The following is a 16,397-nucleotide window of genomic DNA, read 5'->3' as shown; positions in this document are numbered from 1 at the left end:
AACTAAATAGAACCTTGATTGAGGTAAGTAAACTCCCCCTAAAAGCACTTTAACAGGGAAAATAAGAGGAAAGAAAGAAAGAAAGAAAGAAAGAAGAAACCTCATGAGGAGCAATAGAGGAGGATTTGCTTTTCTACAATATGGAAAATTGAGATGACAGAATGAGAATCATTCTGTTGGTCAGATAAACTGCTGATCTTATTCTGCTATAGAAAATGGGGAAGAGAGCTGACAGCTTTGATGGTACATGAATTCAGGCAGTAGCATGCCTAAAATCTGAAATTATAATTATTTCCACAGTCAGTTGAAATGACTTATTTGCGAAACCTTACTGATGATGGACAATATCCCTGTAAAAAGTTAAGTGTCAGTCATTGACTTTATTTACAACCTACAGTAAGCAGTTTTGGTAAGGTGATTTGAAAGGAATCAGATTCAATAAGCAGATTTAACATTGGATTCAGATTTGATCAAGTGCCATCAAATCTTAACCCTAACACAGTGTCCTCATGTGGCTCAGTTTGTCTGATGACATAAAGACAGCAGTATCAACAAAGATTTTTTGCAGGTTTAAGCTGTATGCCAGAGCACAGATGACCTGCCACACACACACACACACACACACACACACACACACACACACACACAAAAGCACCATGTTCATTAACGTCTTCTTGATCCCATTAGAATCAATGTCTGTCTCCCAGACCTGTAGCTGGCATCAAGACACCAAAGGGATGATAGGTATCTTAAGGGTATTTACAGTACAGCACATTGTACTGTCACACAGACAGCTTGATTTCTTGATACTAACTTTAAATACTCACAACTCTCACAGTCTTTCAGGAGTCAGAACCACAAATGAGCCAAAAAGGAACATAGACCTTTGTTTAAACTGTCCAGTTTCTGCCTCATTAGAGATGATGATTAATAATAAAGCAAACAGAGCAGCAAATTAGGGAGATATAATCAATTACTCTTGCACTAGGTTTCTTGCTCTTACATTTTCATTTACATTCCACTCTTTTTATTTGTGTATTTTTTTTCCATGTGTTTACCTGTTTTGTCTCTATGATAGCACAGACGTAACTGCAGTCATTTCAGCTCTATCACTTTTCTTTTCCCATCTCTCCCCAGCACCACTTCTCATCTCATGTCTCTGAACTAAAATGACACATGTATCAAATAAGAATCTAAGTTTGGATCTGGATCAAGACCACAAACAGACTTCCAAACACACTGAGGGCCACACACCTGTTTATTTTTGCCTGATCGCATTAGAATCAGTACGTAGATCTTCAGCACTTGACATCCAAACCCAAGCTACTGTTTGATACACGTGGATGACTGAGATCCAATTAGATATTTAAAATCCTAGACAGACAAAATAAATAAACTACATAAAATATTTTGTGTATTAGCTGACTAGTACACAGCCGCAGCACAAAATATCACAGTTGGTGGGCAATAAGATGATGTCCCAACATCCTACATCAACTGGTAATGCACAACACTGGCTGACCAAAATACATGTTAGCATCCATGGGAACATGTCTTGCCAAGTCAAAAAGATGAGTAATAATTAATATACTTTATGGGCTATTTGTTTTGTAATTACTGCACCATGAACTGACTGCTGTGTTTCTGCTGCATTTTTCCTTATCACTCCCTGTCACTCTGGGAACAACTGTAAAGAAGGAGGATCATCATTCTTATTGGTCAGCATGTCCTGGGTACCTATTACGTTTGCAAATATAGCTTAACATGTAAAAAACAAAAGCTAATAGTGCATGAGCATTTCTTTCAGAGGAGGTAGGGGAAATAAAAGGCCTAACACAAGTGTTATATAATCAATATAATATAATCAAATTTATTTTTGGTTTGAAGTCTTTAGCAGTTTTGGTGTTGTTTATGGATGCAACCTCCAGCCTCTTCTGAACTGTATGTTTCATATCACAGTAAATACATGCATAAAACAATAACAATACAATACATATGTCAAAATGTATTGTATTTCACTTTATTTCTTTGATTTGTTTTTATTTAGTCTTTTAAAATCATGCATACCATGATACTGATTCTATTAACTGGACTCTTCTTGATATATACACTCAGTTGTCACTTTATTAGGAGCACCTAACTAACACTAATGCAGTCTAATACAACAGTCCTGCAAGAACTCTGACCTTCATTGAGGTTATAATATTCAGTTTTTAAAACACCTGCCATGATAATTCACCTTTATTTTTAAATCTTTGCAAGAACCTTTTGGGAAAATTTTTTGGGTGGTTAACTTACTTCAGTGAATGAAGGTTAAAGTACTTAATAAATACATACATGGGTGAAAGGGTGAAGAAATCAACATGTTAACAGATGTCATGTAGTATTGAATAGCAGAAGCAGAGTGATTTACTGTAACTTATCTGTTGTTAGGATAAGTTAAAAAAAAAAAAATCTAAATTCAGATACATAAGCTACTAAGTTGTATTTTTGGGATACAAAAAGTACAGTCAGTACGTTGTATATTCAATCTGAGGCTTTCCTTTAGTAATGAGATTTAATGGGAAGCTGGCCGAGAAGAATAAATTAGAGATTAAGTCACCCCAGTCCTGTGAAGGGAATGAAGGGGGTTTGTGTGTAAAGCTCTGGAGGAGTGTGTCTCTAAGCTCTTAATCCACTCGAGTCTTCAAGCTGAGGCTGATGTTCTGACTTGACTGACTGCATGCTGTACACACTCATGTATGCGCACAACCATCCTCAACACGCAGAAAATCAATTAGCTCCTTTATAAACAGGCTTGTGTTTTCTAATTCTCAAAGAGTTTTACCTTCACTCTGTGTTTAAGTGTTAACTGGCAACACATGCTTTCAGCCATATGCTTAGACGATGACGTGAGATAAAACAACATGCCTTCCAGTGGCCCCTGCACATATGAGAGTGATTAGCAGCAAGAACTAAGGCCTTTGTGTGCATGTGTGTATGTGTGTGTGCACAAGCACAGCAGTCACAGTTTTAGCTAGCTTGGCCCTCAGTGTAAGTCAAAACAACTGGAAGATAAAATTTTGTCCTAAAAAGAAAGAAAAAGAAAAAAAGAAAGTCCTTTACTCATAAGTCAGTTTGACTGGTGCCAAAGAAATTAAATTGTAATGTTCTGACTACAATATAAAGTTCTGTAAGTTCACTAAAACCTTAACTACTTAATCATTTCAAAGCACCAAACACAAAAAACTTTTACTTTTACTAATTCAGACTGTCAGCCTTATCCCGCAAGCATTTCTCATATGATAGAGACTAAGACATTTCTGTGATGACTGTTATATTGCTTTCTTGTCAGATGAGAGCTAAAATTGAAAGCTTCTGCCAGGGTCTCTGCTTGCCTGCTGCATCTCACTTGATAGTCAAATACACATAAACAAAACTGCAAGTCTGCATTGTTGCACATATATAAAATCTGGTAAATTACACTGCGTATACTGACACAATGAAAATGAACAAGCTTTTTTACTCTATCTTCTTGAAGACACAAAAGGACATGGCTTGGTATGTTTTACTTGATATTACATATTACGATATTAAGTGCAGCATAAGCAGGACCTGAAAGTAAAGAGAATTGCTGACTTCCCTTCCAAGAGCAAAATGTACTCTGCAAAGGCCTCTGTATGTGAGCACCACCAAGTTTCCAAGTTTCTCAGATGATGAAAGCAATCAGACCACAATGTGGAGCCACTATCCTTAGCTTAAAACTGCAGTTAGTACTCAAGAATTAGATTAAATGAGTTACGACAGACTGTTGTTGGAAGAAGATTAAAAGGGGAGGCTTAGGAAGGAGCCAGTCAACAGAGCTAGTCCAAGTTCATGCCTTGTAACCTTCACCATCCAGACAGACCTGGGACTAGGAAGCTTGGATTAATAGACTGATGAAGTGATGAAGTGGTGATAATGCTGTGACCCTATCTAAATCTACCTCATGCGAATACAGACATACAGTACACAGAGAGTAAATATCTGAATACTGATATATTTGTTGTAGTGTTTTCTCCTCACTGCAGCATACTAGACTTGATTTTTTTTTTTTTTTTTTACCAGAGTTCTCTCTCCAGCTGTAATACAATGGAACCCTACTTATACCTCATTAGACTGAATATAGATTGAACCTAGCCCAACTACGGCCCTGGTCAGTCCCAGGTTGAGTCTTCATTACATGGAACCAAGAGGACCTGTGAATATTTCAAATGTCTGCCTCTTAGACATTGTTTCATTTCAAACCCAGTGGGCTGTGGTGCAGAGCCAAAACAATAAGACATGTTTCACTGTGCAACTATTCACAGACTGCTCTGAATATGCACTCAGTGAGCACACACTCATTAACTTATTATCATAAAAGGCACACAACAAGGCTTCTTCAATTAAAGCATTAACAAACAGCTGACTGCAGCATATTCAGCTGGGATCTTATCGCCTCGTGGTCCGAACCTCATTTTGGAGGACACACATTTGGTAACACTTAATCTAAGCTGCCTTATCGCAGAGCCTGGATTTATATGCCATATTCAACTAGGCAGAAAGCACTCAGAGTGTTTGTGTGTGCGTGTTGAGGTGTTGTGGGTGGTCCTTGATCCATCAGGTGCTATTTAAATTGACTGTGCCGAAAGCACCTTGGGTGGCATCACTGTAAGTGGTTTGGCATTTAAAAGGATACTCAGCACTGTCCTTCTGACACAGACTAGTGCATCATCACCCCCAGTGTCTGAGTGTGAATACAAGTATGCGCTGACGAGGGGCAAAGAGGTAGTGAAAGCTCAGATATCCCTTTAACCATTTAAGGAGTAATATACACCCCTTTCTTTGTTACACACAAAGAAATGCAGAAATAAAGTGAGAGGCAGAACGCATATGTGATGCAACATAGACCGACCAGCCATAACATTATGACCACCAGTGGATGAAATGAATAACATTGATCATCTCGTTATAACACAATGTTCTGCTGAGGAACCTTTGGTCCTGACATTCATTCACTTTGTCACGTTCCACCCACCTAAATATTGTCACAAACCAAGCACACACCTGTCTAATGGCAAAAACACTCCCCAGTGTCAGGGGCCTCCCCCAGCAGGATATTGTTCCCACCACACCATAAAAACTGCTCAGAAATGTCTCAAGGAACACAACAAAAAGCCAGAGCTGTTGACCTGGGCTCCAAACTCCCCAGATCTCAATATGATTCACTACCTGTGGGACCTGCCTAATATTGCATAGGTCCCCCTCATACTGGCAAAACAGCTCTGACCTGTTTGGGTTTGGACATGGGATCTCTGAAGATCTCCTGTAGTATCTAGCACTGGGACATTGGCAGCAGATCCTTTGGGTCCTGTGGGTTGCGGGATGGGGCCTCCATGGACCTGACTTGTTCTGGATCATCCCACAGATGCTGGGTCACACTGGGATCTGAGGTGTCTGGAGGCCAGGTCAACATCTTGGGGTCTTTGTTGTGTTCCTGGAGACATTTCTGAGCAGTTGTGGTGTGGTGGGAGCATTATCCTGCTGGGGGAGGCCCCTGTATTGGGATTGCTGTTGCCATTGGGGCTGTGTGCTTGGTCTGCAACAATGTTTAAGTGGGTGGTACCTGTCAAAGTATCATCCAGATTAATGAAGGACCCATGGTTCCTCTGCAGAACTTTGTATTGTAACAAGATGATGAATGTTATTTACTTCGGCTGTCAGTGGTTTTAATGTTATGGCTGATTGGTGTATAATACATCAGTGTCTTCATTGATGCTTTGTGGAGCTCATGGTGAAGACATTTTGTTGAAAGGACAACAGAAAAAAAAATCTTTTTGCATACATATCCTGGAGAGATGTATATTTAAGCTCATTTTCAGTAATGTCAGCAGCACAACGTTTAGCTCAGCAGGTAGCGCGGCTGCCTTCCAATCAGAGGATTGGCAGGTTGATCCCAGGCTCTACCAGTATGTGAATCTATGACTTTTCTGCTATTTATCTATTTAACTTTTTGTATCCTGGATACACACCAAGCAGCAGGCACATTCAAAATTTCAGTAGGATATTTTCTAGTTTGTTTATTTTGTCAAGGTCACTTATGCAAGACATGTTCCCTGACAGGTATTAAAGACTTGAGATACAGTAATTCACTCAGCATCTCAGTAATTTAGAGTCTCATATTTTTTTAGGGAAAAAAATTACAGATGCTGCAGCAGAAAGTCATTAATGTTAAATTCTGAAGGCATTACAGTTACAGATTCAGGCAGCTTTTGCAGCTACTCAGCATTGAGACACAGTCAGGATTTGGGTAAAGTCCTAAATCACATGAACTCCCCAAGTATAGTAGTTCTGTGTTTTCTGTGTCAGCGCACATTTTGTTCCAACCCTGACCTCCAGCAGTGACAGAGACAATAGTGGGCAGAAGCTCATCTGATACACCAATGACACAGGAAACATGAGGGGGAAGACTAAACCAGACATTGCTGAATATCTCAATGTGTGTGTATGTTGTCCCATACTTCCTGACTTCTGGGTGTGGTGCGGGTGGGATAATGCTGCAGATTAATGGGCTAATATTGGATATAATCCTCCCATTGTGAAAGGGCTAGAGACCTGGCAACCAGTCTGGGGGGAGGTCACAACTGCTGTAAACACAGATCTTCAAAATCACACACATTCACACAAAACTAAACAAACACTTAGACAGTCACAGCAATATGCCATAGCTGATCTGTAATTCTCCAACTTAATGTGTTTAGGAAGCTGATTTCCAATTGCTTAGTGGTAAATAGTAAATATTAGATAAACTTCAAACACATTTGAACAATAAAAATCATTGTTCACAGTAGCCTATGACATCAGTATCATAATGATATCCATATCAGCATCACAAAAGTGTCACAACAACTATTACAACTAGGCTAAAAGTCACGGCCACCACAGATAATTTTGTCCATATTTTTTAATTTTGATTATTACCCATCTCTTAAGGGATAATTCTACACTGTTTTATTTTTGTTGTTGTGACCATCAGTTCCATTTGATTGATTATATTTGTTTAATTTATCATCTAACTTATTAGATACAACGAGTAAGAAACAGGGGCAGTCAGATGATCAAATTGGTTTTACAGAAGTTCATCCACATTATTTTAATTATTTGGAGGGAAAACAGCAAGTGAGAGCTTCCTAAATGTCAGTAATAATTTTTCATTGCACAGGAAAATAGTGCGCATGCAAACAACTATGTGGGGTCAGTAAGTAGGAAGCTGCTCTATAAACATCTGATTAATGTTTACAATTAACAGTTTGGGTAATAATTCCACTGTTCGCCTTTCTTTTCTATCCAGATATCCAGTTTACGATGATGTATAACAGCGAAAAAGCAGAAAATGCATTGAGAGGCCAAAAACAATGCCTTTTTTGCATTTTTGCTTGAAACATACTTGATTGATTGATGGATTATAAATTGTCATTTTTTTCTTATGATTGGCTGTCAGAAAAATACAATTAATTGTGAAATGTAATCTCTAATCCCGCACTGTACTATTGTGGTAAATGTAAGTGCAAGCGGAAGAAGGAACAAAAAAATCAGTCAAGTAGCTTCTTATTGCCAAACAAAGAATACTCCCTAAAATCTGTTGTAAGCCTTAAGGACCACTAAACACACACACACACACACACACACACACACACACATACACACACACAAACACAAGCCTCTCCTGTTAGTGGATTTATTTTGTCAGTATGTATTAAGGAGATAAAGTCCTGGACCTGAGCTGTGTCTGTGTGTGTGTGTGTGTGTTGCCACGGGTTTACTTACTGCTCGTTGATGACAGGGGACTGTAATCAGACCTGCAGTAGACAACAGAAAAGAGAGAGAGAGAGAGAAAAAAGAGGCAATGTGGACACAGAGAGAGAAGGAGAGAGACAGAGAGGACAAGAAACAGAGAGGACACAGGAGTTTATATTACAGCATGAAGTGCAATCAACATGACTTACAGAATGACACATTCCTATTTAAAATAAAGTGCTGACATCGTAAACATTAGGAGAGGTCCAACTGGAAAGGTCAGCAATACGAAGGGATAAAACACAGGGACATTCATTCAAGCGCTGTTTGTAATGCTGCTGCTGCTACTACAGTTATTCTGTGTTCAAGTACAATTTTCAGGTGCTTGTATTATACTTTTCAGTTTTTTCTGTTTTGTACTTTTACTACATCCCACTACATTTCAGAGAGAGATCTGTCTGTTTATATCTTTTAACAGTTATTTGACAGCTATGATTATTGATCCATTTGCAGATTAAGTTTTTCCATACCTCTTATAAAATATGGCGCATCCTTACACAATAAACTCCCCAGTAGTATCTTAGAATTGGCCCTATCTTAACCAGCTGTGACATTACACTGCTGCTAAAACATTCAAACATCAGTAATAATGATCCAACAATGCAAAGATATGAACGCTGATGAGGGTCATTCTGTAATACTCAGCACTTTTCCTTTGTAGACACGAGTCCATAGGCATTATCAGAAAATATACAAAAATAAACATGGGAATGCAAAACATTTACTTGTAAATGATGAGAAGATTGGCATCAATCACATTTGGCAATACTGAATTTAAGTCATACAACTGCAACCCGATTACAGGCAACTGAGTTGGAAAAACTGTTCACTATCCTACTATCCTACTTCGTGATAAGAACTACAGAGGAGCTGACAAAGTGCTGGAAATATGGCTCCGAAGCCACCATCTCTGGAGGTTATAGCTAAATAAATCCAATATAACAAACAAGACACAGAGGGCCACAGTGGCCAGTCCGCATCTCTGCCTTGCTTTTAATCTTTATGTAAAATAAGGCTAATCATATCCTGGATTCAGCATATTTAACTTACAGACATGACAGAAATATTATTCTTTTTATCTAACTGGTAACTATTCCTTTAAGTAAAGGCTCTTACTTCTCAAACCACTAGCCATGCATACACATATGCATACATCAATTCTCATTTAGACAGGTCTAATCTAAAACTTCAATCTTTGACCAGGGAGAGAAGCAGAATTAATTTTCTGCTAATCTGTTCTCAATAGATTAAAGAAAAGTCAGACAATTTACACAAATATTTGTGCCTGAAACATACAAGAGGTATGATGCGCACATTCAATGAGACCGATTGAGGAGCTAGCCTCCATCATACATGTTATAATTCCCTGAGCTGTCTGTGAGACCTCAACTCACATATACACTACACAACCTGAGAATACAAACAGGAATCAGCTGACAACCAGAGAAGACTGCTACTCTGCACACACACCCTCCTTGTGACTCTGTCTTTAAACTAATAAGGCCTCTGGATCTGCAGGACAGCAGGAAACAGAGAGATGAGTCTGTTTCCTGCAGCGGGAGGTTATCAATCTAACTTAAGGGCATTAGCAGTGTAGAGAAAGGAATAGATGGGAATGTGGGAAGAAGCAAAGGTGAGCAGAGAAAGGTTTTTTTTTTTAAAGGGCTACAGTGGGGAAAATGTTGGCATAGGTAGCAAATCAAAAGACAAATACACAGAGCCAATTCTAAACAACTGGAAGGTTCCAGTAAAATGACACATTAGCTTGTCCCTTCATGCAAGAAAAATGACAAAATGTGGAAAGAGATCTTTAAAAGAAGATGACTCTTTGGAGTAGGATTGGAGGTAGTAGTGTGTGCAGTTGCAGGTCTGTTTTGATGGCTCCCTTGGGTGTCTGTGTTTGTCACGGCTCTCCTAGCAGTGCCGGTTAGTATCTCACTTGGCCTTCCCAGTCTGGTCACGCTGCCTTGCTTCATCTCTGCCCAAAAACAATAAAGGCAAAGTGAAGTAAGGACATCCAGCAGACCACTCATGCACACAAGGTTTGGCTGCAGAATGACCTGAAGTAAGACTAAAGTGCTTGTTTGGCATCTGAAGAGCTGAACAGATTCAGGCTGTCTCTTATTTGCTAACAGTAAGGATGCAGGAAGGGAGAGGTGGGATGGGTGAAGAAAACAGGAGGATGAAGAGCACAGATGAAGACAGACAGAAAGAAACTAAAAATAAAGCTACACGTGACTGTTCCAAAAAATAACTCATATGAGCATTTTATGGCTTGCCTCTACCTCTACATTAGCTCTGGTTATATACGGGAAAGATCACTGTCATAGTTTAAAGAAACCGCTGTTGATCAATGGTAGGAGATGGTGCATGAACCAAGTTTCCCATGTTGAAATCACAGTCTTTGTATTCTTCCACTCCTCCTCCTCCACTCTCCATAAGATTATTCACTGTCATGCTACCTCCACCAGGACAGTCATTACTCACAAGACTATAAGAGGTTTATTGTCAAGAAAACTTAATGCTGCTTTACTCCATTTTTTGGACAAATGGGGACAGGAATCTATGAACTCAACACTAACAGACACCTTCATTTGTTAAGGTGAACGTGTAACACAAACAATTGCCTGTGTACAGATCCAGGAGATACAGGGCACATAAGCCTTTATACTGTATATTCAGTCTTTTTAGCTCTGTTTTGGTCTCTACCAAGTCCTGAGAAAAATATCAGGCATTGTTGAGTGGGTTAATTAGAGTGTGTTTCCTGCTGCTGCTGGAAACAAGGTTGATGAGAGCAGTGTGACTGAATCCAGGGCTGGTTTTTGCTATGGGCAATGTGGGCGACCGCCCAGGGCGCAATCTATGTGAGGGTGCACAAGGCGCACCTCAAAAAACAAACAAACAAAACAAAATAAAACTAAACTCAAAACAAAACTTGCCAGTTTTCTAGACTACCACTCATTTCCATGTCAAGTTAGTGGAGTGGGCACTCGGGTGCCCTCATTGTCACGTCAACTTGCTGCTGAGAGTCATACAGGTTGTGTTGTGTGTCCGAAGAGACAAGGGGGAGGGGGGCGAGGGATAGACTGATAAATAAATTGTATTTCATAATTAACATAGACCCATATGCCTACACGTAATTGATTGGGTTATGTGAAAAATGTAAGTTACAAATTTCATCACGATACAATATTATATTGATTGAATGGATAATGAGACAATTTCATATGCTGATTTAACATAATCATTTCCATTCATATCAAATCACAAAAAGCAACTAAAATATCATTTGACATTTTTATTCCTGAACTCAACCAGACATTTAAATGAAAATCTTCTCTTTTAATAAAAACAAATGTCCTGTTCACTATAAAGTGCTACATTCTGATATATTGAGCTTTTTCAAAGAACGTGAAATTCCTTTTGTATACATTAGAGCAGAATATTGTGTAAATCTTACTCCTATTTAGAGTCTCAAACTAACTATTTTTTAGAACTTAGCAATGATAACCAAGGTCTACAGTCTTATAGCTACACACTACACCTTTGGTTATAGGCTACATTTTTCCTCATCAAATCATTACTTGCATTTGGTTTGGAGGTGTGCACGCTCAGGCTGAGGAAGATGTGCCAGGGGAATTTCAAAATAAAGGAGCATCTTACAAATGATTATATTATGATGGACTGTGATGTTATATGTTATGTTAGTGTTGGGTTAAGAAACGCTAGTCAGACTGTTTAAAGTTGAAATACTGTTATTCCAGGGTTAGTGAACATGTTGCCAACATAGCCTGTCTGTCGTGTCAGCTACCTGTAATTGGCTGGGAACCAGGTATGGAGACCGGCTTTGGTTCATTCCACAGAAAAAGGAGCTGAAAGTGAGTCAATGTAAGTATTGGCTAGCACAGAGAAAAAGTTTGGGGCTTTTGTTATTTTTGTCAGCTTTGACTATGGCTCACAGTAGCCTCTGTTATTGTGCTTAGTAAAAGTTGTGATGAAACCAGCTTGGCGAGGGATGTTACAATAGATTCTGATGTCTGATCAGTGTTTTCATTTTGAATTGATGCTATGGGATAGTTGATCATTGAATCGATGTATCGATGATCAGGGGTGTCAAATCAATTCATCCTGGCCACATCAGCATTGTGGCTCAAAGGCCAGTTGTAACTGTAGACTATATAATGTATCTACTCTCTCATATCACTGACATAACTGCTCTGCGATCATTATTATTTGATTTAATAATTATTAATTAAACTAGCTTTGAAGTAAGTTATCAGGGGTGTGGCTGTTGCTTTTATGCATTTCTCTTCACCAGTACAACCAAGCCAGTTCTCTCACCACACATGGCAGGCACGCCATCGGTAATAAGGCCCACCAACTTCTCCCAGGATAATTAGGGCCCAAGCATGAAAGCATGCGAAGGCCCTATTGGAATTGCTCTGATTATTTTTACTATTCTCGTAGCAAATAAATCGCTTTTTTGAGGACCTTAACATGCTAAAAAAGTCACAAAACTTTGCACCTGCGTCAGGCCTGGTGAAGATTTACGTATTTTAAGGGTCTCATGCACGGGCACTGCAAAATCGCTATATAGCTAGCTATTAGTTTGTCCTAGGTGGACGAAATTCTGATTGCATATGTAATATGCCAAGATGTACAAAAAAGTTTCTTGACATGGGGCTATTTCCTTTTTAGCCCAATCCCATCACTGACTAAAAAGGAAATGGCTGATATTGAGACACTGCCATGGCTAAATGCTTTCATTGCACAGGTAACAGAATCGAGATGTATACACTGTACTTCTGTAAAGGGGCATAGGATTGTATTTTATGATAATCATGGTCTTTGAAAGCTCTCGCCACATAAAATGAAGTGGCAAGTCAGATTTGGCCCATGGGCCTTGAGTTTGACATGTCAACGTAGATGGATGTAGTGCTATATCCTTAGTTTTAACTAGCCACAAATTAGGCTATATTGTCTCCATAAAGGCATTTAGGAAACGCCAATACTGACAACAGTTAAATATTGCAATATGTCTAACCATACTTCACAAATTCCTCTTCATGTTTGTCCAAATAGCAGTCCAAGATAAACAATTTATAATGATACGGAGCCAATAACCGATTTAACTGATTAACCAAAACTTGGTCACGTTTCAGTGTTATAGGAGCAACCTTTGTTGTTTTAAGATATTTATTTGCAATGACTTTTAAGTCACTAGTAAGGGTTAGGATTAAGGTGGACTTTATACCTGTATAATGCAGAGTACAATATTATCATTTAGGAACAGGCCACCATGAACTCAGTGATTTGTGATTGAAGGAGAGATGATTGTCTCAAATGGGGAGAATAACTAAAAACAGTGTATGTGGGAGCTGAGCAGGAAGTGAGGCAGAGGAGGTGGACAATATGACCTGATGGAGCTGCTGCTCCATCAGGTCTCAAATCAGCACTTGCTTTCTTTCTTTCTTTTCTTTTTTGGTTTTCATATGAAACATGCTCTCTCACACACATTATGTTGTTAAGTTCCAGTTCACAGCTTATGAAATGAAATAGCATGATCCTGGGTTACTCTGACAACAAGGGCACTGATGCACTAACCTCAGATCACTTGACTTGTATCATGAACAAAACTGATCTGAAAGCTGTGTTGACTTGTGTAGTCTGTTTTAGTAAAGTTATGATGAGTTTTTTTTTTTTTTTTTTTAAAAACCTCATTTCTATCTAACTTTAAAAAAAAACACAACTTTTAACTCTCTTTTCAGAAATACATACTGTATGTGCTCTGAATGTTGTTTATCTGCCTTTTTTCTTTCATCTGAAAATAGGTGACTTGGCTGAATATGGCTCATTACTGATGTCAATAGTGAGCATTGTCCTTGATAAATAAGTATATAAACAAGTATATCAATAAGTATAATAATTAGAGAGCCCTAAACCTACAATTAGAGAGCCTTAAATCTACACAGGTTTAAATAAGTTTAAACAGAATAAGATCCTATAATTAAAACAAACAAACAAACAAAAAAATTACATTATTCTCTTGTATTTAAGATTGCATGCTTGAACAGCTCTGGGTCAGTTAGACTTTTCTTTATTCCACAATGACCCCTTGAGGGGGTCTGTGAACAGGGATGCACCGATACTGATACCAGCATCAGGTGTCCGATACCCTGTTCCTATACTCGTACTCGTATTCATAAAAGTGTCCCGATACCATAGCACCCGATACCACTTTACTGCAGCGAGACGTTTAGCTCAGTGTCCCACATTCTAGGTGAAAATCGAAACAGGCTGATAATGCAGAGAAGCTGCTTTTCATTAAAAAAAAACAAAAAAAAACTGCCCCTCACTTTTTCAAAATAGACCTAGTTCTTACAGATAGACCTTGCTTATTACATGATAATGCCTTAGTTGCTCTGCCACTGTTTTATGTTGGTACAGTTATATTTCAGGGCTATATTTACGTGAAATATGTGGCAAGGCTGTTTGTTAACAAAAAAAAAGATGCAGATGAATGCTAAAATGTCAATAACAGTACTTCTATTTGAGTAAAATGTGTGGCAATGCCATATATAATGGAATGTTCAAATGTCAGTCAGCAATTTCTTACAGACAGAGAATGAAACAATATTTGATGAAAATAAAACACATTTTCAAGTAAATGTATGAAGTGTAATGGCATTAATAAGTACTCATATTGGTACTCGGTATCAGCAAGTACTCAAATGTAAGTACTTGTACTTGTAATTGGATTGAAATAAATGTGGTGACAAAACAAACATGCAAAAGAAAAGAGAGAGAAACTGGTGAAATTGTGCTCGTATACAACTATCTAAGAGTGACATCTAGGTATTTTAGCGCATTTGGAGACACTGATGATGATGTCTTTAAAGGGGTTATTTATGAGTAATGTATCTGTCACTAAAACACACACAAACACAAGCCCTACACTACAACAAGAAAACCACATCTAGCAGTGACATACCACAGGAGAAATTGAGGCACATCTTTCTAATGGCTGAAAACAGAGTGAAACAACACAACACACTGACTCATTTAACACTCTATTGTCAAAGCATAGTTAGATTAAGCTCCATCTACAGCAGCATTGTTGTACTCTCATTAACAGAATAGGTGGTGATTAAGGCTGAACTTTTCAGTAAAGAATTAGGATTTAACCTCCACCCCTCACCAAACAAGAATATGACTTTGGTCTAATATTTTATGATTTGGGTCTAAATATAGGTAATTTCTATGGTAATTCAGCAAAATGTTAAACAATAGATTTTTAATAAAGATTAGGTCATCCAACGATTGGCTACATGGCAAAACAGCCAGTGTTAAATTAGTGTCTAAGTGTCTATATGTGTCTATGTGTGTTAATTTAACACAAAGTGTTCCTTTTTTTACACTCACCCAGAGTTATTTCAACACTGTAAGAGTTAGCACTGGCAGTTTTGCTGTGTACGAGCAATTTAGAGACACCAATTAACCTAACGTGCATGTCTTTGTATTGTGGGAGGAAGCCGAAATTTACTCTAGATCAAGTGTTAACATAACACTGACTTGTTAATGTCAATTAATACTGAAAAATGAACACTTTACAGTTTTGCTGTGCGCCATAAATTACTGTCCAACGTAATTTTATCCAGTGATAAGACCGGCAGATGATAATGATAATGCATAGTGATAAGAATGCATAATGTTTGTTTACCTAAATTATAAGTCTATATTATAAATACGATCTCCCTGTTCTGTTTTATGCGCGTTCAGTTACAGTTATGTAATTTAAGACCAAACCTCATGTAGAAGTTGTCGGTTTAATACTGCCTTGCTTATCTTATAAGTTTGCACCTAAATCTAAAAACGAAATTCAGACTCACTTTAATTCGGTACACCTTTACATAAAAACACTTATTAAAGACATGTTTTAAGACATGTAAAAATACACTGCTTGAAATGATAATTTGTGCCTGATTTTGTTTCCAGAAAAAGTCAAATCTTACATCAAAGCCATATGAATATGCAAATACAGTTAATTCCAAAAGGTTTTCCATTTTGAGAAGCTATTAGACAGTCGAAGACAAAAACGTTTAGCGCGATATTCATGATCTGTCTCACCTCAGTATGATTTCTGCTTCACTCACCCTCCAGTTTCGGCTCCTGAATCCACGCAGTCATCTTCTGTTGAGATGGTTTTCTCCATCTCAGAGGATCGACCGAAACGCAGTTATCTGCATTCTTTTAAAGTCCCGATGTAATGAATAAAACAGGGCACTCAAACACACTGTAACGTTTGGATGAGAGAGTTATATGAGCAAACAAAGAGTCTGAACCGGCCGGTGTGTAAAACCTGACCTGCAATGGGCTGTTGCTGGTTGACTACTTCGAGCAAAAGGCGACCGACCACTGCACTCAGTGATGGTGCCTTCTAGAGCTGTCGGAAATCTTAAAATTACAAATGTAGTACACACGAGCCAAAGGGGTAAATTTAGAGTAATGCAAATGAGTTGACAGTACTGTAAAGTAAAAGG

The 16,397-nt window shown here is 38.3% G+C and overlaps 1 protein-coding gene across 3 annotated transcripts in view; it reads right to left on the bottom strand.

The window, feature by feature from the left end:
• LOC108897122 (protein FAM124A) overlaps window positions 1-16,265 on the bottom strand; it is a 29,877-nt gene extending 13,612 nt beyond the window's left edge. Inside the window, exons 1-2 of one of the 3 annotated variants that reach the window (XM_018696565.2) lie at window positions 15,985-16,265; window positions 7,828-7,859 (exon numbers count right to left, since the gene is read on the bottom strand). Coding sequence is in view for 1 of the 3 variants with exons in the window: in XM_018696564.2 (XP_018552080.1) it covers window positions 7,828-7,859; window positions 16,011-16,069 (91 nt within the window). In the remaining 2 variants the exon portion in view is untranslated. Of the gene's footprint in view, window positions 1-7,827; window positions 9,836-15,984 lie in introns of all 3 variants that reach the window. The other 2 variants (XM_051069829.1, XM_018696564.2) reach the window with 2 other exon arrangements.
• Between the last annotated feature and the right edge of the window lie 132 nt (window positions 16,266-16,397).

This window comes from Lates calcarifer, linkage group LG1 (assembly GCF_001640805.2).
Source record: "Lates calcarifer isolate ASB-BC8 linkage group LG1, TLL_Latcal_v3, whole genome shotgun sequence".
Taxonomy (NCBI): Eukaryota; Metazoa; Chordata; class Actinopteri; family Centropomidae; genus Lates; species Lates calcarifer.
Note: the sequence above shows the minus strand (reverse complement) of the source record. Positions and strands in the feature narration are given on the sequence as shown.